Source organism: Diadema antillarum, unplaced genomic scaffold, assembly GCF_040938485.1.
Source record: "Diadema antillarum isolate AM-2024a unplaced genomic scaffold, OU_Dant_1.0 scf00000020, whole genome shotgun sequence".
NCBI lineage: Eukaryota > Metazoa > Echinodermata > Echinoidea > Diadematoida > Diadematidae > Diadema > Diadema antillarum.
The window spans coordinates 4,080,859-4,108,695 of record NW_027270909.1 but is presented as its reverse complement, the minus strand read 5'-3'; the positions used below and the strand labels follow the sequence as shown (position 1 = coordinate 4,108,695).

Genomic DNA, 27,837 nt, shown 5'->3' with positions numbered 1-27,837 from the left:
AAGTCAAGTTAAAGTCCTTAAATCCCCAAATACATGCTCTCCTATTCATCCAATTAAACCAAGGTCAAGGAAGGAGAACATTCAACACATTTGTGACAAACTTGTCATTTCAGTATTTTGCCAGTTTTGTGAAAATGTAATCACACATTGTCCACATGTACTATCTAGACCTATTAGGAGAATCGTGCATTATGGCGGAGGCATACTAGTCGCCATAGCGACATTTCTAGTTGTTGTGTGACATATACAATTGTACCACAAAGCCATAGAATTTTACTTTTCTTTTATGGACAAACACACACAAACATGTACAAACAATGTAATTGCGTAGCACAGAAAATTGCTATGAATAAAAGATGGGAAAATCCCTAAATCTTGTTTTTGAACAGCGGAGAAGAACTAGACCTCTCCCTTCGTGGTAGCTTTACTGACATTACACTCTGAACTACTCCAACACAACTCCTGTGACACAAAGGAGAATCACAAGGTCTTCTTCATTCGTCCCAAGAATACTTTGGCAGATGTCTAGGAGAAATACCAAAATCAGTCAGGGGCGGATCTAGCTTTTTTCCAAGGAGGGGGTTTAAAGGGCTGAGCTGGGTATTGCAAAGTGAGTGAGAGCAAAGCGAGTTGGGGGGGGGGGGGGGGGGAGGGTGTCTGAGGGGGGTATCCCCCTCCCACAGTAGGGAGATTTGTCCATTTTTAGGATTGCCAGCTTGCGATTTATAGCATATCAATTACTTTTCATGCTCTATTTTCTCTCTCTCTCTCTCTTTTGTGCCAAATATATTCTTTTTTTTTTGGGGGGGATGGGGGTGGTGCAGCCCCACCCGTGCCCCAAGCGCGGTGGAACACGTCTGGTTGGGGGGGGGGGGGCAAAATTTTGACGGGGGTGGGCACATTGATGTGATGGTTTGAGATCCTCGGCCAAATGTTGGGAGGGAGCGAAGCGACCGAGCGGGGAGAGGGGGAGTACAAAAGTCGCGTCTATAGAGCATTTGAAAGCAAATTTCTAGGAAATTAAAAAGTGGATAGAATCATTTGCGAATGACTATGATTATACGGGGGTATAACATTATTTCATGAGACGGTGTGAGATCCGCGGCGAGAGCGAAGCGACCGAGTGGGGGTGGGTGTGGGAGGGGGATACCCCTTCCCATGTCCCACGCATAGGGACTTTTTGTAATAACAGAGTATAAAAGTCGCGTTTCTAGAGCATTTAAATCAAATTCCTAGGGAACTAAACACAGTTTAGGCGCGAAGGACTATGATCATAAATTTTGCAAACTATTCATTTTATTATAAGTACGGACAGAGCGAGCGAGCCACTCTCACTTTGCCATTCGTCTGAAATGTATTCATTAAAAGCTAAAACGAAATCACATTGTTTGAGCAATAAAAATTATTCTTGTATTACAAGAAAGCATAGAAGAAAAGGAAAAATGTAGGCTTTACTAAAGGTATGTTCCACGGGGCACACTCGAGGACGCGAGGCTACCATCTATGCACTAAATTTACTCATAAAGTAAATATTAGTGTATATATAGATATGATAATGTATATTGTTAGTGTATCATAATTTTCGCCCCGTCAGGGGCGAAAATATTGCATATTCAGTTTTGAAATTGACAATTTTTACGCAGGAAAAGTGCCTTTATTGTTGATTTTGGTCTTCAAATAATTGACTAGTTAGATGTTGTTTGTTTGTATGTTCTTATTTTTTTTTTTACTTGGCAGCCCAAGAGGGGGTTTTAAACCCCCTGAACCCCCCTGTAGATCCGCCACTGTCAGTTAATACCCAAAGTTCTACTTGGCTACCAGCATAACCCACTTGACATGAGTGCCAAGCCTACCAATTTATCGTGCACGAGTTGACTGTGATGAAATAGAACTCCGAAGCTGGCTGCAGTATTATTTGTGGTCCCTCGTAGTCTTTGCAGTTGCTTCATGCACACACACACACACACACACACACACACTCACAACAACTACAGCAGCAGCAGCAGCAACAACAACAAATAAACGAAACGCAGGCTACAGAAGGAAAGTGGAATTCAACTAAAGGCAGGATCCTATATTTGAGTCAGGAGTGCCTTTGGTGAGTGTGCTAAAGGTGAGCGAGTTCTGAAGTGAAACAATTTGAAACTTGTTTGAACACGTTGCTCTGTGGCACATCAATGTGAGCCATTAAAACCCTTCTAGAAAACAGAAAATGTCAGTGCTGAATGTATGTGAGGCACGCATGTTTTGAATAAAAGTAAAAATCTAGTCATTCCCAGACCTCATAAAGAGAGTCCTGCCAGGGGCATGCACCCCGTGAAAATGCAACTGAAGAATGGATGCAAGAGATTTCAACATACTGGACACTTGATTCTTGCAAGCAATGTGCATGTCAATTAACTGGTATGAAAATTGTTCCCATGTGCCGAGCATTCCTACTATGAATTGTAAAATAATTATCGCCAAGATATTACCTGTTGCTCCATGGGTAAATGGGGGCTAAGCTTTTGTACATCAACTTTGATACTAGACTGCTGAGTGGTAACATCAATTGAAAGCACTGCAAAAGCACATACAATCCCTTTGTACAATGTTTTTCACCCGACTTAAAATCATTAATCTTGGTTTCTAACAAAGTTGTACGAGCACCCCCTCCCTCCCTGTGTAGTTATATTCTCCATACTTCAACATGAAAGTCTTTAGGTTCCCTACATGTTAATGTACCAGCTATCAACCACTTAAAAAAGACAGATTGTATGGAAGGTTTCTATTTTTGATTGACCGGAGCAGCGGTTTGCTAAACCAATTGGGGGGGGGGGGGGGGGGGGGGGGTGGGGGGATGAGGTTATACTGTTCTCACAAGAAGCCAGTTCTTAGTTCCACTTTGCGCATGAGCAGAAACAAGGTCATTCGGACCAACAGGCATGTTGGTTTTTAAGTTCACTGGGATAAGCATCTGTAATGAATATTCATGAATTACTTATAAATGCTGCTTGCCAGCACACCCACCTGACAGCAAAAGTGGTATTTGGCAATATCAATAGAAAGAGATTGTCAATACATTCAATGCAAAATAATGAAATGGAGGCTTTCCGCATTGTAAATTGATGGATCGTTCTGCTCATCTGGTCTGCGCAACTCTATTTTTGTTTGAACAGGATTGATGAGTCCCATAAATTGTTATGTAAAGCTTGTGCATTATGTCGCTCTGAAAACGAGTGAAGTGCCCCTAACCGACCAAGAAAAGAGAAAGGTCATTCGTACCAAGGCACCCATGAGCTAACCCCAAACTGGCTGATTCTAAAGTACTTTTTGTCTAAACAGGGAATAAGCCTCTTCAGGAATGAAAATGTATGCATACGACAGAAATTATTTTACTCTCGTGATCTCAAAATACTCCAGAACAACTCGTTATCCTGTTCTTATCCTTTCTCTCCTTTGAAGTCCAAATTGTTTTTAAGCGGCACATTGGCACTGGTCTGACAGTCCCTGACTAGTAAAAATCACTGTCGGACCAGTTATTTTTTCAGGAGTTGACCAGTAAAGAATGGACAAACTGGGTATCTTTAGGTGCGACAGATAGGTTGGACCAGTAGAAAAAAATGGGTTAGTGTGCAGCTGTGGCAAATAGATTTGACTTTATAGGCGAGGTTGACTGTATCATGCTGTGTATCAATCTGGCAGTTTATGTTAATACTCTTGTTCAGGTGCAAGTGTTGCTTCTTGGCAGATGTTTTGTGCATGTTTGTGTGTTTGTGGTTGTGTGAGTGATAGTGAGTGACTGTGCATGTGTTTGAGCTATTGTTTGTGCTAGTGTTTGTGCCAGTTTTATGTTAGTTTTGATGGAACCTGTATTTAGAAATGATGGTGTTGATTCCTCTGGTCTCTCATTCGGCGTATATAAAATTTTGCGGGAAGAGGAAAACATTGCTTGATCAACTCTAAATATGGAAGCAAATTATCCACAAACAAGTTACTGATTGGGCAACACCAACATCATCAGCACGACATACGAGACCTTTGACAACTTTAGTGTATCCATATACATGTTTTTTTTGTTGAGCTACATGTACCACAAAGCCATAGAATTTTACGTTTCTTTCATGGTCAAACACACACAAACATGTAATTGCGTAACACGTAATTGCGAAACACAGAAAATTTCTATAAATACAGATGGGAAAATCCCTGAATCTTGTTTTTGAACAACGGGGAATAGCTTGACCTTTCGCTTTGTGGTAGCTTTACTGACATACACGCTTGATTACTCCAACACAACTCTGTGACACAAAGGAGAATCGCAAGGTCGTCTTCATTAATCTGTTGAAGACGAGTCCTGAGAATAATTTGGCAGATGTCTATGAGAAATACCAAAATTAGTTTGTCCTCAACGGGTTAATACCCAAAGTTCTACTCGGCTACCAGCATAACCCACTTGACAAGAGTGCTCAGCCTACCAATATTTGTCGTGCACGAGTTGACTGTGATGAAATAGAAATCCGAAGCTGGCTGCAGTATTATTTGTGGTCCCTCGTAATCTTTGCAGGGTTGCTTTATGCACACACACACACACACACACACACACACACACACACACACACACACACACACACACACACACACACACACACACACACACACACACACACACACATACACACACACACACACTCACAACAACTACAGCAGCAGCAGCAGCAGCAACAACAACAACAAATCAAAACGCAGGCTGCCGAAGTAAAGTGGAATTCAACTAAAAGCAGGATCCGATATTTGAGTCAGGAGTGCCTTTGGTGAGTGTGCTAAAGGTGAGAAAGTTCTGAAGTGAGATGGGGTAGGCACAATTCGAAACTTGTTTGAACACGTTGCTCCATGGCACATCAATGTGAGCTATTAAAACCCTTGTAGAAAACAGAAAATGTCAGTGCTGAATGTATGTGAGACACGCATGTTTAAAAATAAAAATCTAGTCATTCCCAGACCTCATAAAGAGAGTCCTGCAAGGGACATGCACTCCGTGAAAATGCAACTGACGAATGGATACGAGAGTAAACCAATGTAATGCATACATGTGTATTCCTGTAGATATGGTTACAGCTCGTTATTCCGAAGGCTCTCCAGTCCGAAGATTCTTTTTCCGAAGGTTCGTTATTCCGAATTTCATTTTCGGATTAACAAATCTTCGGAATAACAGACCTTTGGAATAACACCACAAATGTTCGGATTAACAAACCCATTTTCATTTTCAGATTAACGAACCTCTAGGTATAGGGAATTTGTGTGTTTCGGATTAACGAACCTTTGGAATAGCGAACCTTGGGAATAACGAACAGCACCCGTAGATATACATGTATGTTTTATAGACTTTGTGAAAACATACAGGGTGAATCAAAAAGTTCTCACTTTGGAAAATTGCTATTCAATTTCACGGGGAAGTTGAGTTGATTTTCATAATGTCACAGCATGTAGTACAAAATACAGCTTCATGTGTAGATTTGTTGAAGTTTTTGTGGTCCTTCAGCAGAGAAACCAATACATTGTATTCTGAAAAAAAAAAACAACAACCAACAAATTACATGACACAATGACACATTGGAGGCTCACATAATTCAGAAATAATGTAGCAATGTGTTATTCCATTGCAATACCCTTTGCTTTAACAAGCTCACCTGTGTAGAATTCATGCATGCCGTCTTCTTTTGTTCTGCTTCCTTGAGCCCTACTCGTGCATTCTTATTGTGAGGCTGCCATGTCATCATCCTTGTTCATTGTGATTGGTTCTAAATTTTGAAAACATTCTTATTCCTCATCCCAATCGCTAAAAATTCTGAAACTCTGTACACGTGTACCCAGTATACATAACCAATTAAAAGTTGTTCAAATGTGTGTCTGAAAATCACCCGGAGGTATTAGTCTCCTTTAAAAAACAGCTTTGAACGAAAGGCTATCATACATTTTGACAGAGTGTTTATCCTGAATCGTTTGGTATCATTTCTGTGTGGTGTGTGTTCATGCTTGGATGAGTAGGGGTCATAATTTGCAAAAAAATGTGAAAATTAAATTGGTGCAAGAGTATAAAGTGAGAAAATGGATTGAATGTATTAAATGAGATGCATTGCATATGATTTTTTCAGCATACAAACATACACACTCACCTCACCATGAAGAGAGTGCAAAAATCAACTTGACCAAAGCATGGTACCCACTACTGTAATGCTCATGTGGTGTTTGACTGGGATTTCGGTATTAATGTGTTATGTGATGTAAGTGTGTAGTGTGTGTGTGAGCCTTGTGTGTGTTTGAACGTGTGACTGCTTTTGGAGGGAAAAAAAAAGCATATTATGCAGTGCATCTTATTCGATACGGTCCATTAAACTCTCAGTTTATATTTTGCACAAGTCCATCACTCACATTCAATGCCTCCTCATCCACTCGTTTACACATCAGACACAAAAAAGACATCAAATAATATGGGATAAAACAGTCTTTCAAAATATATAGATACATGTACCTTTTTGTTGATGGGAATGGCAATTTTCTAACACTCTTGTAATGTAAACTTTTACAATATACACAGTGTATATTATATATATATATATATATCGTCGCTGGGGTGACAAGACCTTGTATCTGCAATTTTGGTGAAAATGACTTTTTTTGATTAATGGGCAAATAATGGGTTCAGTGATGTCCTGTCCAAATCCAAACTGTCTTACTCCAAAAATGAAGCCACCACGGCATGTCAAAGGAAAGCCTATCCCATTCGCCACAGTGCTTTGGCCATCATGTTTTTTTGCTCTCCTGAACATTTGACATTTTGTAGATACGAGGTCTTGTCGCCCCAGCGGCGATATATACATATACACCATATACAGTTGGACATCTCAACCGACCCACCTTCTATTAGGATTGCTTTGTTTTACTTTGTTTTTGGATATCTCGGCCATTTTCAAAACTGACTTTCATAAAAAAAAAAACTTTTTTTTTTTTTTTAATAAAAAAGAAATTATTATGCCTTTTACCATTTCATAAAGTGGTTTCTAAGTAACTCGCAAAAAGTTAAAAAGCCGAATCCTCATCTTAACTATAAACGTGAAAATTTTCGCGTCTTTTGCACTACTTCAAGCTAGCGTGAACTTTGTAAACCGTGAAAATATCTTCACAATTTTCTCTGCATGTTTTGAACGGGATGACAACTGCGCAGCGCAAATTCAAAAACCCACAAATTCAATGAATGTTTTGGAGCCACTTAGAGCGAAAATATCTAAGTTGCTCAATCGTGCGAAAATGTTGATATTTACAGTACTATACCATCCCTTTAAGACCGTACACATACAATGTATTTATTTGATTTGGAAAAGTTTTACAGTTTCCTCCATCTTCCCAAATCATCAATGTAGTTGCAAGCAAATACTGTATTCTTTTTTTTTTCTTGCTTTGTCTTTATTTTTACATGCACTCAAATGCTTGACTTTCTGAAACACAAACCAGAGTTACTAGGCAAAACATACCATAATTCTCAGAAGGGTTCAAAATTCATCTTCCACAATTGGAATTTGCTTGAAATGCACGAAAAGGGTCTACCAAGAAACTTGCCTGACTGACCGTGACATCATTTGACAGGATAATGAGTTGTTCGTGAGTATTTTGAGATCATGAGAGTAAAATAATTTCTGTCGTATGCATACATTTCATTCCTGAAGAGGCTTCCCCGTTCAGACAATAAGTACTTCAGAATAAGCCAGTTCGGAGTTAGCTCATGGGCACATTGGTACCAATGACCTTTCTCTTTTCTCAGTCGGTTAGGGGCACTTCACTCGTTTTCAGAGCGACATAACGAATAAGCTTTACATAACAATTATGGGACTCATCAATCCAGTTCAAACAGAAATAGAGTTGCGTAGACCAGATGAGCAGAACGATCCATCGATTTACACTTGGGAAAGCTTCCATTTCATTATTTTGCATTGAATGTATTGACAATCTCTTTGTATTGATATTGCCAAATACCACTTTTGCTGTCAGGTGGATGTGCTGGCAAGCAGCATTTATAAGTGCACGTAATTCATGAATAATCATTACATTACAGATGCCTATCCCAGTGAACTTAAAAACCAACATGCCTGTTGGTCCGAATGACCTTGTTTCTGCTCATGCGCAAAGTGGAACTAAGAACTGGCTTATTGTGAGAACAGTATAACCTCATACCCCCCCGATTGGTTTAGCACATTTACTACACCGCTGCTGCGGTCAATCAAAAATAGAAACCTTCTATACAATCTGTCTTTTTTAAGTGGTTGATAGTCGGTACATTAACATGTAGGGAACCTAAAGACTTCCATGTTAAGTATGGAGAATATAACTACACAGGGAGGGAGGGGGTGCTCGTACAACTTTATTAGAAAGCAAGATCAATGATTTTAAGTCGGGTGAAATACATTGTATGTGCTTTTGCAGTGCTTTTGAATGATGTTACCACTCGGCAGTCTAGTATTAAAGTTGATGTACAAAAGCTTAGCCCCCATTTACTCATGGAGCAACAGGCAATATCTTGCCATATCTATTTTACAATTCACAGCAGGAATGCTTGGTGCACAGGAACAATTTTCATACCAGTTTAATATGATTGACATGCACATTGCTTGCAAGAATTGGGTGTGCAGTACACTGAAATCTGTCAATCTTTCACTATTATTTCACTGGCACAAAAAAACAATAAAAAACCTTCATGCACCTACATAAAAAGATGTAGCAATAGCCCAAATCAATGCAGTCTGGTTTAATAACGAGGTTTATCTGTACAGTACTATCTAAGCCTGCAGCCTGCTCTTTCAACAGATGGTGAAGAACTTCTCAATTTTCTCTGTTCTCACAATTGCGACTGAGTTTCCAGTTGGGCCAACAGTCAATGTGTAACTTCCCGGTACTCCTCTATAAGGGAGGGATTTTTGTTTTGTTTGCCCCCTGGCGTTCTTGCCTTTGACCCTTTTGTTTTCCAGATGGCACTGGTCGAGACAAATCCACACTTCTCGTCAAAACAGATAGAATTCAGTTCTTGGTTCTTCCTGGATTGGGTCAGAACATCCGGTCTGAATCTTTTCACTCCTGTATCCGGCAAGAGTTCGACGCGAGCTCCCGTCGGGACAAATTCCATCTCATCATCCCAGCATTTGACCACGATGACGCACAGGTTTGGACCGAGCCTGGCAAGGAATCATCTTGTCCACGTCAGACAGGGGCTTCACTGGTGCTATCGCTTCTTCTTGCTGAGGTTACCAGCCGACCTGCGGAGTTTCCTCCTCTCCTTGTGATGCTCGGCAGCTTCCTCCTGCTGCCTCCTCTGTTTTTCATCCTATGGAGAGAAAAGCAGCAAAACAAATAAACATCTTTGGCATGGTTAAAACGGTGGCATGACATTTGCTCCTGGGGCAGTTGCTCCTGTCTCATATACTTCTCCAATGACTTACGTAGGGTCAGGGATAGGGTTGTGATATTCAAGTTTTTCAAAGTTTTAGTTTGATGTAAGAATTAGGTTAAGGTTTAGGGTTATGTTTGTGGGTAGAATTTATGTTTGGCTTTAGTTGGCTGATATTTCACTGGAGCAATTGTCGCAGGAGCAAATGTCATGAAACAAGTTAAAATGAGGACCTTGCAGAATCTAAGCAATGCACCCTCATCAAATGAGCATCTTTCTTTGCATTCACCTTTGTCTCCTCCAGTGGAAAAGCACACAGGAAGATCTGTCATTTTTGTTTACTTCACCTTTCTGTTGTGCATGTTCCAAACCCTATCATCTAACCTCCCCCTACATTGCATCTCCTTTACAAACTTGAGTAAACAATAACAAATATCACATAATTAACTGGTTGTTTGTAAAAATATGCCAAACTAATTCCCTGAACCTGGCACAAAATGATGCCTAGAGAAGGCAAACAAACATTCTATGAACAAATGCTCTTATAGTATGATTCCAAAAGCAGTTTCAAATAAGAGTAAGAAGACAGTAGGAGTGACAAGTACAGTATGAATGTTGTGCCGATACAACTGCTCTCATACATGTATGATGTTGGTAAGTGAAATGTCTGTTTTTGCACCTTTTTGGCACTAAAGCTGACTTGTTGGTTGCCAAGCGACGTTGATGACCTGCTGAATGATTCCCTTTCTCGCTCAACACGCTCTGCCAAGCTTTCCCTGAAAGAGGAAGGAACAGACATATGACTGGTTCAATATACAATATGTAGAACAAGTGATCAAAAACTTGAGAACATGCGACAGTAAAGCAGCTACAAGTTATGATGCTGTCCACAGATTGATACATTGCACTCCCATTATAACAAACATGGTTATAACGAAATCCAGCTTAATACAATGAAGTAAAAGTTCCCCCAGCAGCATTATCTGCTCTATGTTTTTTTTATTGTTTATTTGTTTGGTTATAATGAAATTTCGGTATAACGTAAGAAAACTGCCCGCACTGAGGACTTTGTTGTGACGGGAGTCCACTATACACTAATACCATATGCAAAAATGGCAAAACAATTCATGTAGAACAATATGTAGGAGTACTGGTGATATGTAGTCACTTTATCCTACACACTAAATTGTACATGCACTTTCTCACAGGACTGCGCAGTCAAACTGCTTTGTATTCACTCCAGCTATACGGAAAGTGATGTATTACAAGACCAAGAGAATTAATACAATGCAAATGAATCACAAGAAACCAGAAAATAGCATCAAGAGCCCATTGGGTCAAGAACCTTTCTCCAACTGTCACCACAAAAATAGATAGTCAACCTTGCCTAAGTCAACCTCGCATAAGTCAAACAATCGCCTAAGTCGAAGGTCTCTTCAAGGCCTCCTCACTGTATATGCTGTTGATTTCAATCCCTCATAAGTCCAATTTTCTCTAAAAGTTGAAGCTATTTCTTCAGCCCAAATACAGTCAACCTTGCCTACTAAAGTCGAATCTACTTGGACTGAAGAAATAGCTTCGACTTTGAGAAAAATTGACTTATGAGGGGTTAAAATCAATAGAGTATAAAGAGAAGAGGACTTGAAAAGACCTTCGACTCAGGCGATTATTCCAATTATGCAAGGTCGACTTCAGCAAAGTGGACTGTAGATTTGATTTATGCGAAGTTAACTGTACATCACAGCTGCATAACAATTCTTCACAACTCCACTCGGCCACACTAGTGATCCCCAAGGCATACTCACTTCTTTATCCTCTTCAGTGACCCTTCATTCCTGGCGGATGCCATGCGGAACTCCTCGCCGGCCTTGATCTCGTAGAATTTGGGCGTGGTCGGTGCCCCGCCCTTCTCCCTCTCCCTCCTCCTCTTCAGTTTCTGCTCCTGGCGCAGGGCAAAGTGCTCCCTCCTCAGTTCCTCCTGCCACGACCGGTCGTCCTCATCGGAGCTGCTGTTCTCGTCGCTGCTGGCCCTGCCTTCCAGCTCTTCCTCCTCCTATGCGTGGGCAGGACAGTTGAGCAAAAATATAGTCAAATGAGTTTAAAGGGATGGTACAGTATTGGTGGAGATGAAAATTGAGCTTTAACATTTTTGCGAGATACCCAAAAAACACTTATGAAATAGTACAGTGCATACCATTCTAAGAGGGATTCACAGTTTATTTGATAAAAATCGGGTTGGGAATAGCTGAAACAAAATAGTAAAACAAAACGATCATAATAAAAGGTCGTAAGTTCCACACTTTATTATTATTATTTGGATATCTCGGCCATTTCAAAACCAATTTTCATCAAATAAACATTGAATCCCTCTTGGAATTAATGCTCTTTCATATTTCATAAGAGGTTTCTCACTATCTCACCAAAAATGAACCTGAAATTACGTCTCAACCAAAACTATAAGATCCCTTTCATAGTTATGTTTTTGTTTTCTCCTTTTCTCTTTCCCAAATTAAACTTAAAACTCATGAGAACAAAATATGTTAAAGATTTTAAACTAATGTGTGAAACAGTAGCATACATTACAACATCACATAGCATGATACTACACTCCTTGGTAGTATTGCACCTTGCGTTTTCATATTAGGGATTCAAAGCTGGAACAATGCATGACCATTGATATATCCTGTTCCTATTTTTGTTTTTTGTTTTTTGATTTTGTTTTTTGAACAGTAAAGCATTCTTCACATATTGAACAATTTCCACGTCTTTTCCAGAACTTCTGCCATTACATATACAATTGTACGTCAGTGTAGGGTCTGGAGAGCAAGGGTTCAGAAAGACCATTGAGTAAACCGTAGTGACAATCATATGTCATATGTTTTATTGGGGAGCATCAAGGAGCTAGTTGGCCAAGACATACATCTCCTTAGCAATATGTTTCAAAAGTCATTAGAGGGTTCATGAATGAGCAATCACTTATCATACAGTCCTGGACTCGCACCTGCGCATTGAGCTCCTCAAATTGATCCATCATAGAGGACTTCTCCTTCTCCTTCCGCTTGGCCTGCTTGTTGACCAGTGGCTGCGTCAGGCGGAATTCCTCACTAGTCTCGTCCACCTGGAAGTCCGGGTTCTTGAAGAGGGCCGAGAATCGGTCGTCCGACAGGATCGCGGCGGCTCCCTTTGGGTGGAGGGAAAAAGAACAAAATTGTTCATGGTACACAAAGGAGATGGATGGCATATCATTTGGCAGCAGGGAAGGGGTTTATTAAAGAAGATATACATGTATGCACACTCTGCTAAACCCTGGCTTGTTGTAACAGGGACTTTGGACAGTGTGTACAATGCTATTGAGTTTTCTGAGCCATTCAGCCCTCACAGCACACAAAGGGGTATTGTTCCATGTGACATTGGGTTGTATTACCTCTCCCAGCACAACTTAATGACTCACAGACTGCAGATAAACATGAAGACATATCGTCGCTGGGGTGACAAGACCTCATATCTACAAAATGCCAAATGTTCAGGAGAGGAAAAAAAAAAAAAAAAAAAAAAAAAAAACTAGCAGCCAAAGGACTATATCACATGGGATCGCCTTTCCTTTGACATGACATTGTGCCTTCATTTTTGGGGTAAAAGACAGCTAGAATTTGGGCTGGACATCATTTAAAGGACAGGTTCACCTTCATAGACATGTGGGTTTAGTTAATGCAGCAATATTAAGAACACATCAGTGAGAGTTTGAGGAAAATCTGACAATCCGTTCAAAAGTTTTTAATTTTTGAAGTTTCTGCTCAGTCACGGCTGCTGCATGAGAAGACTACTATAGCTTGTGATGTCACATGTGTACAACGATATAAAGAAAGATTAAAGAAAATTCAACATATTTTCACTTTTCTCGCATAACAAAAGAACACTCAACTTCTCTCTTTCAGAAGGTAGGGTGAATAATATTACCCTTAACATACATGTACGTCAGTAACAAGTCGAAGCTATGTGTACTTTACTCAAAAAGTAAAGTTTTGTGAAATTCTCTTTTTACTTTCTTTATATCGTTTAACGCATGTGACATCATACACTGTAGTAGTCTTCTCATCCAGTAACGACTTCGCAGATATTTTTAAAAATCATAACTTTTGAACGGATTGTCTGATTTTCCCCAAATTTTCACTGATGTGTTCTACTAATATCGTTGCCTTCACTCAATCCACAAGTATATGAAGGTGGACTTGTCCTTTAACTGATTATGTAACCATTGATAAAAAAGAAAAGTCATTTTCACCAAAATTTTGGATACGAAGGCTTGTCGCTGATATATAAACAATAGGGTGAATGGATCAGGAATTTCTGTCACGATTTGTGTTACACAAGACCTAGTTCGTTTATCTCTCGCTGCTCCCAATAAACAGAATAAATGTAAGTATGTATGCTACACCTGAACATTATCATAAAGAGGTCGCATATACAAAAATGTAAACACTTTTCTAACAAGACAATTTTGCAGGCCCCAACTCTTAATATATTTCTTTGTTTCTGTACCATGATATAGTGAGAACCTTGACATAATGAGGTATTGCCATGGATTTTTTTTCCCAATACAGTAACATGTGACCCTGCATCACAAACCAACAAAAGTCGCCAGACATAGATTTTTAGTAGATTCTGAAAGAGCAGACTCTAAGCTTTAAAATGATGTACGACTCAATTCAAATGGACTCTCCTAACCTATCTAAATATTTGAAAGAAAGGACACACTGTGGAAAAGTGTGAACTCAGAAAAGAGGCTTTGAAGAACAGTCTATTCAAGTGCGTCATCTTTACCAAACCGCGCTAGCTGTGCAATGAATGGGACAAAAAAACAGGATGTAAACCATCGACGTACAATGAAGGAATTATCAGATTAGGCTGAAATTAAGCATGCTCTCTCAACACATTCAGGCCATGATTAATGCCAACTTTCAAGGCAGTAGCAATATTCCTTCAAAAGTTATGAGACTTGAAAGTGAAGAGTGTACAAAGGATTTCCAAGAAATGAAAAGGAGCCTCTAGAACATACCTGATCTCACTATACTTTACAGAAAACAAAATGTTGTTGAAAAACTGCTAAAAACACACTTTCCCGTTCATTTCATGATTCCAAACTTATGAGTAATGTAGAAGAACAGCTCTTTCAGAAAATATGAAAAACTGAAGATTGACTTGGCTGACCCCTTCTACCTATTTTGAGTCCTCACGTAAAATCAAGGCGTGCGACTTTTTGTTGGTTTTGTGATGCACGGTCACATATGTCCTCATTATAACAGGGTTTCTCTGTATCACACATGCATAAAGCTTTGAGTTTGGATGTATCATATCGTCGCTGGGGTGACAAGACCTCGTATCTAAAAAATGTCAAATTTTCAGGAGAGCCAAAAACAATGGCAGCCAAAGCGCTATAGTGAATGGGATAGCCTTTCATTTGACATGCCGTGGTGGCTTCATTTTTGGAGTAAGACAGTTGGGATTTGGCCTGGACATCACTTAACCCATTATTTGACCATTAATCTAAAAACGTAATTTTCACAAAAAATGTCAGATACAAGGTCTTGTCACCCCAGCGACGATATACATGTAATTACTATGAGGATGAGGAAGGAGAATGGTCAAATTTGGATACCACCATTATCTTCCCTTCGTTAACTTACCTCTAGGAATAATCACAGATATTGACAGACTTTTCTATCCTGTCTAGCCACCCACATACTGCTCAAAATATCAAAAATGGAATCTCTGCAAATCACACTCATTTTTTTTTTTCTACTTGACACAAGTAATTTTGTTGTTGTTGTTTTTTCTACTTGACATGGGGAATCATTTTGTGTTCAAGAGTAATCCAACATACACTGATACAGTGGACTCCCATTATAACAAAGTCCTCAGGGCCGGCGTTTTCTTTCGTTAAATCAAATTTTTGTTTTAACAGAACAGATACACAATAAAAATAGTGTACTGTAGACTGGATAATGCTGCGGCCTGAATTTTTACTTTGTTGTAACTGGAATTTCGTTACAACCATGTTTGTTATAATCGCAGAGCACCGTCAAAATGCCACTTATTTAGCTTGTCTTCATCTTATTATAATGATTACAAAGTGTATGTAGTGTGATGTCCCAATAGAAAGGCAAAGAAAGCAGGGGATGATCACACACTGTAGAGATAGACAGAAAAAACACCAAAGAAACAAGCAACCCACAATACAAACACACACACACATACATGTATGAATACCCACCTCTTTTTTGGCCTTCTTTGCTTTCAAGGATGTCTGTTCGTCCTGCAGTTTTTCTGCCAATGCAGCATTGACAGATGGGAGTTTCTGTGAGGAGAGAAATGTGAAACATCTTCATTTTTTTCTTGAAGGACTTTCCAGCCCTATCATAGAAAAAAAATAATAAAATGACGGACTGCTACACCGACAATACGTCTGCAATAAATATGGGTAAAATACAACTGTAAGAGTTGAATGAAATTGACACAAAATGAATATCACACATTCAACTAAAAAGAATCTCAATGAGCGATCTCCATTACATACTAATTGGCTGTCTGAAATTATTTCACATAAACTACATAGGACAAACAACACTTCAGAAAAAAAAAGTAGAATTTGAAGGAATATTCATGATTACTAATGTCTCGCAGAATCTTCAAAAAACACCAATGATACAAACTTGCCAACATTTTGAGACAAACGACCACATATGAAAGAAGCCTTGATACGTGCATTATATACACCCTCAAACTGAACCTTGATGGAATGAACGAAAGTTGCAAAACTGTTTGAAACTCACCTTGACTTGCACACGGCCAGTTCGCTGCTCCTCAATTTTCTTCTTGATCTTGCTCCTCCTGTAGTCCTCGTACGCAAAGGGATCAGCAATCGCCTTGGCCTTCTTGTACAGCCTGATGTCCATGAAGTAGCCGTGCATGTAGGCCCTCAACAGACTGGTTCCAATTAGATGGCCAAGACCTGTGTTTTGTGCAACGAAAATGTAAAAAAAAAACAGGAAAAATGAACACTGTTAAAATTCTCAAGAAATGAGTTACCAAGATGCATGTGAAAATTTCTGTGTACACTCAAATAAATATTTTTCTTCTGCCATATTCTTCGACCAAAAAGTACAATTCTTTTTTATTTGAATTAATTTACACATGAAACCTGAAGCCATTTTTTCATGCATTTTATGATGATTAAAGTGATCAGTATGAATATTAGTCGCCATCACAATAGGTTGCATGTTAACCTTAACCCCCATCTCAAGACAGACACCCCCCTCCAAATAATCTCAGGTATAAGCTGTCATTGCGATCCTTGGGAGATTTTTTTTTTTTTTTTTTTCAAAAAGAAACCTCACAACTCATCACAAGCCCCTCCCCCCCCCCAAAAAAAAGAGAAAAATATCATGAAATAAATTCAAAATGTGACCTCCAAACCTATCACAAACACCTCCCCCCTCTAATAAATAAATAAATAAATAAAAAAACAATACTGACATAAATTTATCAGGGGTCCAAAGAGAAAAAAGAGAGAAAGATAAAGAAAAAACAAAACAAAACACCCCTTTTGAAGTAATCTATAGGTGAAAAGGAGAATACATCCCTTTTATTACAAATTGCGGTCCAGACTTCATGCTCGTTAAGCATCCCTTCATTGGAGATTTAGGGAAGATGCATGCCGTCTCTCTCTGACTGGAAGAAATGCCGTAGCATTGGACACACTGACCAATATATCTGGTAGAGAAAGGGTTAATGGATTACCATGCACGCTTCATGACATGTGATTCCTTCTTTATGGTTTAAACTTTTGATTGCTCGTCTTGAAAAACACATTTCCGTATCAATTTTGAAATTCTTCAGACAAAGCAAACTCAAACTTTGACATAGCTGAAATACAAAACAACCTGTAACTCTGCGACAGGCACTATTTTCCTTCGTGCACGTACTGCATGTATGTCCGTGCATCATGACGGTATCGCCATGACAACAAGGCATTTACCTAAACTCTCCAGCTCTGCCTTGGTGACAAACTTGTAGTCGTCGTACACAGCCGCTGTGGGGCTCTCCTCCAGCTCCTCGGTCAAGCTGTCGAGGAAGGAGCACCATTTCGGGGCCGGACCGAGTCCCTGGGGAGGACACATCAGAGTGACAGTTGGCATGGTAAACTAAGGCCCCAGTCACATAATTATATATTAAGTTTTACACGGATCGTCAAGGATCTACATGGTGATTCGGGGAGATCCGGGGAGATCCTGGATAGTTTAGACCTTGATGAAGTGTCGACAAGCGTTGATACGACTGTACACACGGTATCAACACGGCAGCTACACGGATATTAAAGGCTGGAAGAGCGCGGCGTCTACACGGACAAACACGGCATCTACACGGATCAGCACGGCAGCTACACGGCAGCCACACGGACCATCCCCGATTGCTCTGCCAACAAGGCAATCCCCGGATGACGCCAGATGTTTTTGACCTCCAAAAGTTGCCGTGTTGGCCTCCCAGATGTCCCCGGATCTACACGGACATACACGGATGTTCAAGGATGTCCAAGGCGTCAACACGGATCTCTCCCCGGAACACCCTAGATCAGATTCAGGGTGGTCCGGGGTGATCTGGGATGTCTATGTGACTGGGGCATTACAGATATACACCCAAACACATGCAACATCTTTATGTGCCACATTCGCACGCCTGACTAAGTCGACGGCATGCCAAGTTTGCATATTTTGTTCACACGCACAAACCCGCCCAAACCGATCGATATAATCACTGAATGCCACAGTACTGTGAAAGCATTTCTCGTGATTCCATTCTTGCCACATGTAGCTTGCATTTTTCGTAGCGAATGACTATCAAGGTGTGTTCTCAGCTAGATTTGAGAGTAAATTCTAACTTTCGGTCACTGTTTTGTGTGCAAATGTCATGCCTCTACAATAATACACCTACCGGTCGTTTGAAAGAAAAACAGTCATAGGTGTGTCATCCAATTTACTGTGTATGTCAAGCAAAGTTTGCCATTTTCTGTACAACTTTGCTTATTACATGTCATGGGTATTAAGTAAACAAATATTTATAAAAGTTACATAGATTTGATTAACAGAATGTTTTTAACTCTTTAAGTGCCACGTTCGCACGTCCGACTCAGTCCATGGCATGCCAACTTCGCATATTCCGCTCAAACGCACAAACCCGCCAAAACCGACCGCTAAATACGCCAAATGCCACACTACGATGAAAGTGTTTCTCGCGATTCCGTTCCTCTCGTCCATACCTTGCATTTTATGTGGTGATTGACTAACAAGCAGTGTTTCCTACTGGATTTCAGTGCAAATTATAAGTTTCTGTCACTGCTTTGTGTGCGAAAGTCATACATGTACATACAGTAATGTTAGGTACTGGGCATTTGAAAGAAAAGCAATTATAGAGTTGTCATAGAATTCACATCAATGCTTGACATTTTCTCTGCAACTTTCTTCACTTCGTCTACAATCTAACAGAAATCTGTAAAAGTTATATAGATTTGAAAAACAGAATATTTTCTGAACGCGTGACTACGTTGGTGTCTTAGAATAATGTGGCACACGGGGAGTTTTTCCCAATGGCACATAAAGAGTTAACAAGATGTTTTCCGAAAGCATGACTATGTTGCTGTCTTAGGTTAACCCGTTGAGGATGAGTCCCGAGTATACTCGGGCAGGTGTCTATGGAAAGTGCATGTTGTAGCAAAATCAAACCGTCCTCAACGGGTTAAAGATGGGCCTTTCCTTTTTCATTCCTTCCCAAATTGCACAGAACATGATATACTCCACCAGAATGACAAGACTATTGTAAAGCTATAACATTTCTGTGATATTTGAAGGTTGTTAGCCATTAAAATTCAAATAATGCACCAAATGCTCACTGTAACGTATTCTTTGTACGAGGCACAGCTGCATATACTAATCCTCCTGTGGTTGTAATATGATACTTATACTTCGAACAAAAGATAGGCATGTTAAAGCTGTCAGAAAGGAAGAATTCACTAGCTTCTTTTACTTTGTTATCGATGGCAAATAACAACACACCACTTACATGAACTACATAAGTGCATCACACAGGTCTGTAAAACTAGACTAGTAGTTTAGATTTGTAATTTTTTCGTAGTACGAAAAAATTATACGAATCTTAACGGTCGACTTATCTCAACAAATAAAGATCCTCTTGAGTTCAAAATTTACAGGAGGTTTCCAAATAGTGTTTTCTTCAATACCTAAGTGTTCTCACCAAATTTTCAAAAATTTGCATGCAAAAGGGATGATATATCTTTAATGTGGCACACAGGTGGTTAACATCATGGCACATAGAGAGTTAAAGTCAGGGAGATTCCACAGAGCAAGGAGGAAGATACTTTGGTACTAACTACATGCAGCTTGACAGGCCCAAGTGATTCCAAAACCAGAGAGGCCTAAGCTGTACTGATATTCTATTACTGACCCGAACATTAACAGATTTTGCTATACACAGCTACTCGGGACTAGTCTCCAAATTAAAAGGGGAGGAAAGAACTTTCAAACTCACAATTGCAAGTCCTAGAAGCTCTGACACAATAAAAAGAACAAGATGAAAACCAATATCATTGGGTATTCATGAAACACTCAACAATGCAGGATTCAGGGAAAAGAAAAAAACTACATCTACATGAGATACAGTCACACATGTCAAATTTTAGGTCAATTGCTCAAAAAAGGAGAGAAGTTTGAGCCAAAAGTTTTGCAAACTTACAAGTACGTCACAGAAGCCACAGCAAGGCAGCAGTGATTGGCTATAATGGCGCACTAGGATCGAAATTTACTGACAAAAACAGGGTGATTTGAATTATGAGAAGGCCGACAACAGATTTGAGGGGAACACCATAATTGAGGAAGCCTTACTATGACTGAACGGAATAAAACTAAACTCAAAGGTATCGCTGGAAAACAAGACTATCTCTCAAAGAAAGGGCAAGGGCTATGAGCAGTCACGGAGACTTCATTTGTTGGATAGGTTGATGCCATTAACCCATTGAGGACGGATTGATTTTGCAACATCACGCATTTCCCATAGACATATGCCCGCGTATACTCAGGACTCGTCCTCAGCGGATTAAGTTATGCGATTATGGCCATGTCCTGCAGTGTGATATTAAAGATCAACTATAGGGGAGCAGGTCTGCCCACCTGTGATGGTCAGGAGAAAGATCTTGCTGGTAGCACAGAATGATGGTACTCATGAACAGTAGAGTGCAGTATTTGTGACCGTGCATTACAAAAAAAAAAAAAAATTGCACCCCCATATTTTATGTGAGGAATAAGAATAGGTGAATGGGTCCACCTAGTCAGTGTGAAGATTTTTATATCTTATGCAAGACCAGTTCAGTCTTCTTGTACACTATTTTTAACCCACTGAGGATGAGTCCTGAGTATACTTGGGCAAGTGTCTATGGGAGTAGTAAGTAAAAAGTAGTATTAAAAAAAAGAACTAAAATCAGCCCATTTTCAACAGGATAAGCTTGGAATCACAAAACAAATGGGAAATTGCATTTTTTCTATTTCTTTCCGAGGGAAACTTTCAAAAAATATCATGACAAGGTAGGTCATACAGGACTTTTTCATTTCTTAACTAGAAATGTCGCTATGGCGACTGGTTTGCCTCAGCCATAATGCATGGTCCTCCCAATAGGTCTATACTACAATGTCTTGGTGATGACAGCTTCACATAGTTGGCAAAATATTAAAATGACAGGTTTGTCACAAATGTGTTGAATGTTTGCTTTCCTTGAACTAGGTTTAGTTGGATGAGTGCCTATATTAAGAGTTCAGGAATTTGGGGATTTGAGGATTTTTACTTGGGTCAGCAGGGATGTGTTGGAATTGTTTCTGTGATGAGTAGGTTTTTCAGCGGAGTCATGGGCTTTCAAATGGATGAATTGTGATAGGGGTAAATGGGTGGTGATTTATTCTGCATGGGTTGGTAAGTTGTTGGGGGGGGGGGGGGTATTGTAAAACAGTAAAACTGTTCTGAAGATGCCATGATTTTATTACCATATGATTATTATCATCACCTTCAACACTTTTTTTTTTTCTTTTTTTAGTCATTGACATTGACTGGTCATTACTATCATCACCTCATCTTGGGATTTTTCAGTTTTTGGATTTATGATGCCATAGCTAGTGATGTTTGATATAATGTTATTTATGAACTGTCATATACTTATACTTCCCTTTCCTTTCCTTTCTTTTTCTTTCTTTCTTCTCTCTACCGCTAATCCTCCCTTTATATATATTTTTTCCCTTGCAAGTTCACGTACAACCACAATGATTAAATTTGTTACATTCATTATATCTCAGAATTTGTGAAGTGGTTATGTGCAATATTGGTGGATTTAGAAAGAAAGAAATTTATATGATATGATGATATAATCACTGATATTGTTTTTGTATACGCTAATCTGTTTGTTGTGTTGTATTTTAGAGGGCGAGTTGGTTTTGGTTTCAGTTTATCGTGGGCTGACATGGGGGGGGGAGTGAGATTGGGATTGTAGCAACAGGGAAGGTTTCTGGAGTTTTTAACATCATGCCAATGGAGTCGGTTTTTATGCCACGTTTTTATAAGATTATTCTTTTCAGTTTAACTTTGCATACATGTTCGGTTTAATATTTATCTATCTGTCAAGTACTATTCCGTGTTGTTCTCTCTCTATGTATATATTGTATTTGTTATGCCTTGTCATTTATATGTAAAAATCCCGCAATGAATTTCCTGCAATGTTTTTTATTGGACGAATAAAAATGAATTGAATTGAATTGAATTGACCCTTTTATAAGTTTATGCAACGCTGCACACTGGCACTGGTCCAGCAGTCCAGGGCCAGTAAAAATCACTGTCAGACCAATAACTTTTGCTGGAATGGACAAGTACAAAAAAAAAGAGAAAAATTGTGAACAGTGTGTCCATCTATCTATCTATCTACCTACAAAAACTTGTCTATTAATATCCATCTATTTGTATACCATAAATAACGGTGTATTAACTGCATCGATGCATTAACCGCATTCCATTTTTTCTGACATCCAGGGAGAAAAAGAAAAGCGAGTCTGCGGACAAACGCAGGTACAATACTGTACATATACTTCCATGAACATCCTAGAACTATCACACAACGTGATTAATACCCCCATTTAGCACTGAGGGAGTCAGCTTTAATAACTAGCAATTGCTTTGTATGCTTTTTATTGAATAAAAAAAATGTTACTATACATCATATGACAATGTATTGTTCAACACTGAATAAATGTATACAATCTGTACTTTGCTCACTGATAGTCACATACACACTATGTGTGTGTGGGGTATAATAAAAAGAATAAGAAGAGAAGCATCATAGGGTAATTATGAAACACACAACGCAGGATTCAGGTGGGGAAAAAAACAAGAGACCCGGGGGTCTCGCGCTCACCTGAGTATGCAAGTTCACCTTCCATGCATTTCAGCAGACTCTTACCTGAGAACATTGGAAACTTGTGGTGGGGTTAGCTTTGAGAGCTGGGGGCATGGTGTCCATTTGCATATTCCATCACACTGGTAAAAATACCTGCCAAGTACATTCTGATCCTGCCATGAACAAACTTGAAACAACAGTCATCAATATACTGACTCATCGTATTAACTTAGCTCAATCACTTCTGGTTCTAGAGAAAATCTTTAAAGATTCCTTTAATACTGGGGGTTAGCTGGGCCCTCCTGGGGGCCCCAGGGTGGGGCATGGTGCCCATATGATGGGAATGAGATTCTATCCCCCTAGGGATGCTACCTGCCAAGTTTGGTGAAAATTCATCATGGAATTTTCAACAACAACAAAAAAGATGAAAATGTACAATTTGGGCCCCATTAGGACCCCTCCCCACCCCTCCCCTGGGTCCCAAGGGGGCACCCCTGATTCTGCCATGAACAAACTTGAAACTACAGTCATCAATGTACCAACTCATAGTATAACTATCAAAGCTCTATCACTTCTGGATCTAGAGAAGAAGATTTTTTAAGATTCCTTAATTTTAGGGGGTTTGGGCCCTTCTGGGGGGCCCCCCAGGTGGGGCATGGTGCCCATTTTAACAAATTGAGATCCTAACCCCCTAAGGATGCTACCTGCCAAGTTTATTGAAAATCGGTCCTGGGGTTTTCAAGAAGAAGATGAAAATGTAAAAAGTTTACGCATGACGCACGACGCACGACAGACACCAGACAAAGAGCGATCGCAATAGCGAACTTGAGCCTTTGGCTCAGGTGAGCTAAAAAGCACAAACAATTTTACAAGTACAATGTACATCACGGAAGCCATATTAAAGCAGCAGTGATTGGCTGTAATGGCCCTATGACAAAAATTTACTGACAAAAACAGGGCGATTTGGATTATGAGCAAGCTGTCGACAGATTTGGGGAGAACATCATAATTGAGGAAGCCTTACTATGACTGAAAGGAATAAACAGAAAAACACGATAATATCTCAAGGTCGATGAACAGTCACAGAGACGTAATACTGTATTCATTAGAGGGGTTGATACCATTCGGTTGTGTGATTTTGTTTGTGCATTGCAGTGTGATAAGTTTGACTAAAGAGGAGTGGGTTTGCCTTCCTGTGATGGTCAGGAGAAAGATCTTGTTGGTAGCACAGACCACAGAATGATGCCACTGAATAGCAGAGTGCAGTATTTGTGACCATGCATTACAAAACCAACAAAAATTTGCACCCCCCTATTTTATGTGAGGACTCAAAATAGGAGAATGAGTCAACCTACTCAATCTGAAGTCTAATACATCTTCTGCATGAGCAGTTCTTCTTGTACACTAGTTTTAACCCGCTGAGGAGGAGTCCTGAGTATACTCAGGCAAGTGTCTATGGGAAATGAGTGCTGTAGTAAAATCAACCCATCCTCAATGGTTTCAAAGTTTGGGATCACAAAATACAACTGGGAAATTGCATTTTTTCCAATATTCTTTCTAAGGGACTTTTTCGTAGAATATCGTGATAAGGTAAGTCTTACAGGACCTTTTTCATTTTTTAACTAGAAATGTCGCTATGGCGACTGGTATGCCTCCGCCATAATGCCCTGTTCTCCTAATAGGTCTACAGTACAAGGTCTCGACAATGTGTGATGACAGCTTTACATAATTGGTAAAATATTTTTACGTATAAAATGTATGATACATATGTAACTAAATGTGTTGAATGTTCGCTTTCCTTGAACAAGGTATAATGGGATGAGTGCCTATATTAAAAGTTCAGGTATTTGGGGATTTGAGGATTTTTAATTGACCCTTTTATAAGTTTATGCAACGCTGCACACTGGCACTGGTCCAGCAGTCCAGGACCAGTAAAAATCACTGTCACACCAATTTTGTGAGAATGGACAAGTACAAAATAGAAAAACTGTGAACTGTGAAGAAAATGTGTGCCTATCTATCTATCAATCTATCTACCTATTTGTATACCGTAAATAACTGCGTATTAACTGCATCGATGCGTTAACCGCACTCCCTTTTTTCTGACATCCAGGAAGAAAGAGAAATGCCAGTCTGCGGACAAATGCAGGTTGTACATGTACTCTCATGAATATACAAGTAGCATGCAATGGGTGGGGATACTGGTTGAATTGAGTGAAATGTTTGGGGGAGAAAATGTGTTCATTTTTGTGCCATAAAAATAGGAAATATGCAGTAGAATGCCTAACAAAAAGGAAATTATTTTGAAAATTGAACACAACATTGTCTGCACACTCTAAACTCTTGATGTGCCATGGTGGAAACCCTGTGTGTGCCACATTATTGTAAGACACCAACGCAGTTATGCTTTGAGAAAACATTTTGTTTTTCAAATCTATGTAACTTTTACACATGTCAGTTAAAAACCTGGATGTATAGTGAGCAAAGCTGTAGAGAAAATGCCAAGCCTTGCTTTAACGTAAATTGTATGACAAATCTAGGATTGTTTTAGCTACAATAGCTACATTGTACTACACTGTCAATACATGATTTTTGCATACAAAACAGTGACAGAAACTGAGAATTTGCGAGCAAATCCAGTAGGGAACGCTGCTTGCTGGTCAATTATTACATAAAATGCAAGCTATATGTGAGAGGAACGATATCGCGACAAAAGCTTTTATTGTACTGTGGCATTTGGCAATCTATAGATCGGACTGGGTGGGTTTGAGAGTTTGAGCAGAATATGCGAAGTTGGCACGTTGTCGACTGAGTCGGGCGTGCAAACGTGGCACATAAAGAGTTAAGCAGACATTAAGTAGGTGTTTGCTGGAATGGTGTATAAACCACATACTGAATTTTCAAAAATTTGCATGCAAAAGGGATGATATATCTTTAATGTGGCACACAGGTGGTTAACATCATGGCACATAGAGAGTTAAAGTCAGGGAGATTCCACAGAGCAAGGAGGAAGATACTTTGGTACTAACTACATGCAGCTTGACAGGCCCAAGTGATTCCAAAACCAGAGAGGCCTAAGCTGTACTGATATTCTATTACTGACCTGAACATAAACAGATTTTGCTATACACAGCTACTCGGGACTAGTCTCCAAATTAAAAGGGGAGGAAAGAACTTTCAAACTCGCAATTGCAAGTCCTAGAAGCTCTGACACAATAAAAAGAACAAGATGAAAACCAATATCATTGGGTATTCATGAAACACTCAACAATGCAGGATTCAGGGAAAAGAAAAAAACTACATCTTCATGAGATACAGTCACACATGTCAAATTTTAGGTCAATTGCTCAAAAAAGGAGAGAAGTTTGAGCCAAAAGTTTTGCAAACTTACAAGTATGTCACAGAAGCCACAGCAAGGCAGCAGCGATTGGCTATAATGGCGCACTAGGATCGAAATTTACTGACAAAAACAGGGTGATTTGAATTATGAGAAGGCCGACAACAGATTTGAGGGGATCACCATAATTGAGGAAGCCTTACTATGACTGAACGGAATAAAACTAAACTCAAAGGTATCGCTGAAAAACAAGACTATCTCTCAAAGAAAGGGCGAGGGCGATGAGCAGTCACGGAGACTTCATTTGTTGGATAGGTTGATGCCATTAACCCATTGAGGACGGATTGATTTTGCAACATCACGCATTTCCCATAGACATATGCCCGCGTATACTCAGGACTCGTCCTCAGCGGATTAAGTTATGCGATTATGGCCATGTCCTGCAGTGTGATATTAAAGATCAACTATAGGGGAGCAGGTCTGCCCACCTGTGATGGTCAGGAGAAAGATCTTGCTGGTAGCACAGAATGATGGTACTCATGAACAGTAGAGTGCAGTATTTGTGACCGTGCATTACAAAAAAAAAAAAAAATTGCACCCCCATATTTTATGTGAGGGCTAAGAATAGGTGAATGGGTCCACCTAGTCAGTGTGAAGTTTTTTATATCTTATGCAAGACCAGTTCAGTCTTCTTGTACACTATTTTTAACCCACTGAGGATGAGTCCTGAGTATACTTGGGCAAGTGTCTATGGGAGTAGTAAGTAAAAAGTAGTATTAAAAAAAAGAACTAAAATCAGCCCATTTTCAACAGGATAAGCTTGGAATCACAAAACAAATGGGAAATTGCATTTTTTCTATTTCTTTCCAAGGGACTCTTTCAAAAAATATCATGACAAGGTAGGTCATACAGGACTTTTTCATTTCTTAACTAGAAATGTCGCTATGGCGACTGGTTTGCCTCAGCCATAATGCATGGTCCTCCCAATAGGTCTATACTACAATGTCTTGGTGATGACAGCTTCACATAGTTGGCAAAATATTAAAATGACAGGTTTGTCACAAACGCGTTGAATGTTTGCTTTCCTTGAACTAGGTTTAGTTGGATGAGTGCCTATATTAAGAGTTCAGGAATTTGGGGATTTGAGGATTTTTACTTGGGTCAGCAGGGATGTGTTGGAATTGTTTCTGTGATGAGTAGGTTTTTCAGCGGAGTCATGGGCTTTCAAATGGATGAATTGTGATAGGGGTAAATGGGTGGTGATTTATTCTGCATGGGTTGGTAAGTTGTTGGGGGGGGGGGGGGGTATTGTAAAACAGTAAAACTGTTCTGAAGATGCCATGATTTTATTACCATATGATTATTATCATCACCTTCAACACTTTTTTTTTTCTTTTTTTAGTCATTGACATTGACTGGTCATTACTATCATCACCTCATCTTGGGATTTTTCAGTTTTTGAATTTATGATGCCATAGCTAGTGATGTTTGATATAATGTTATTTATGAACTGTCATATACTTATACTTCCCTTTCCTTTCCTTTCTTTTTCTTTCTTTCTTCTCTCTACCGCTAATCCTCCCTTTA

General features: G+C 39.5%; 1 protein-coding gene across 1 annotated transcript in view; it reads right to left on the bottom strand.

Annotated features, from left to right (window-relative positions):
- Positions 1–9,250: 9,250 nt before the first annotated feature.
- Positions 9,251–27,837, bottom strand: part of LOC139729919 (nucleolar protein 10-like) — a 49,534-nt gene continuing 30,947 nt past the window's right edge. Inside the window, exons 12-18 of the mRNA XM_071640839.1 lie at positions 17,451–17,577; positions 16,246–16,424; positions 15,687–15,770; positions 12,417–12,596; positions 11,221–11,468; positions 10,095–10,191; positions 9,251–9,352 (exon numbers count right to left, since the gene is read on the bottom strand). Of these exons, the coding sequence (XP_071496940.1) occupies positions 9,251–9,352; positions 10,095–10,191; positions 11,221–11,468; positions 12,417–12,596; positions 15,687–15,770; positions 16,246–16,424; positions 17,451–17,577 (1,017 nt within the window). The remainder of the gene's footprint in view (positions 9,353–10,094; positions 10,192–11,220; positions 11,469–12,416; positions 12,597–15,686; positions 15,771–16,245; positions 16,425–17,450; positions 17,578–27,837) is intronic.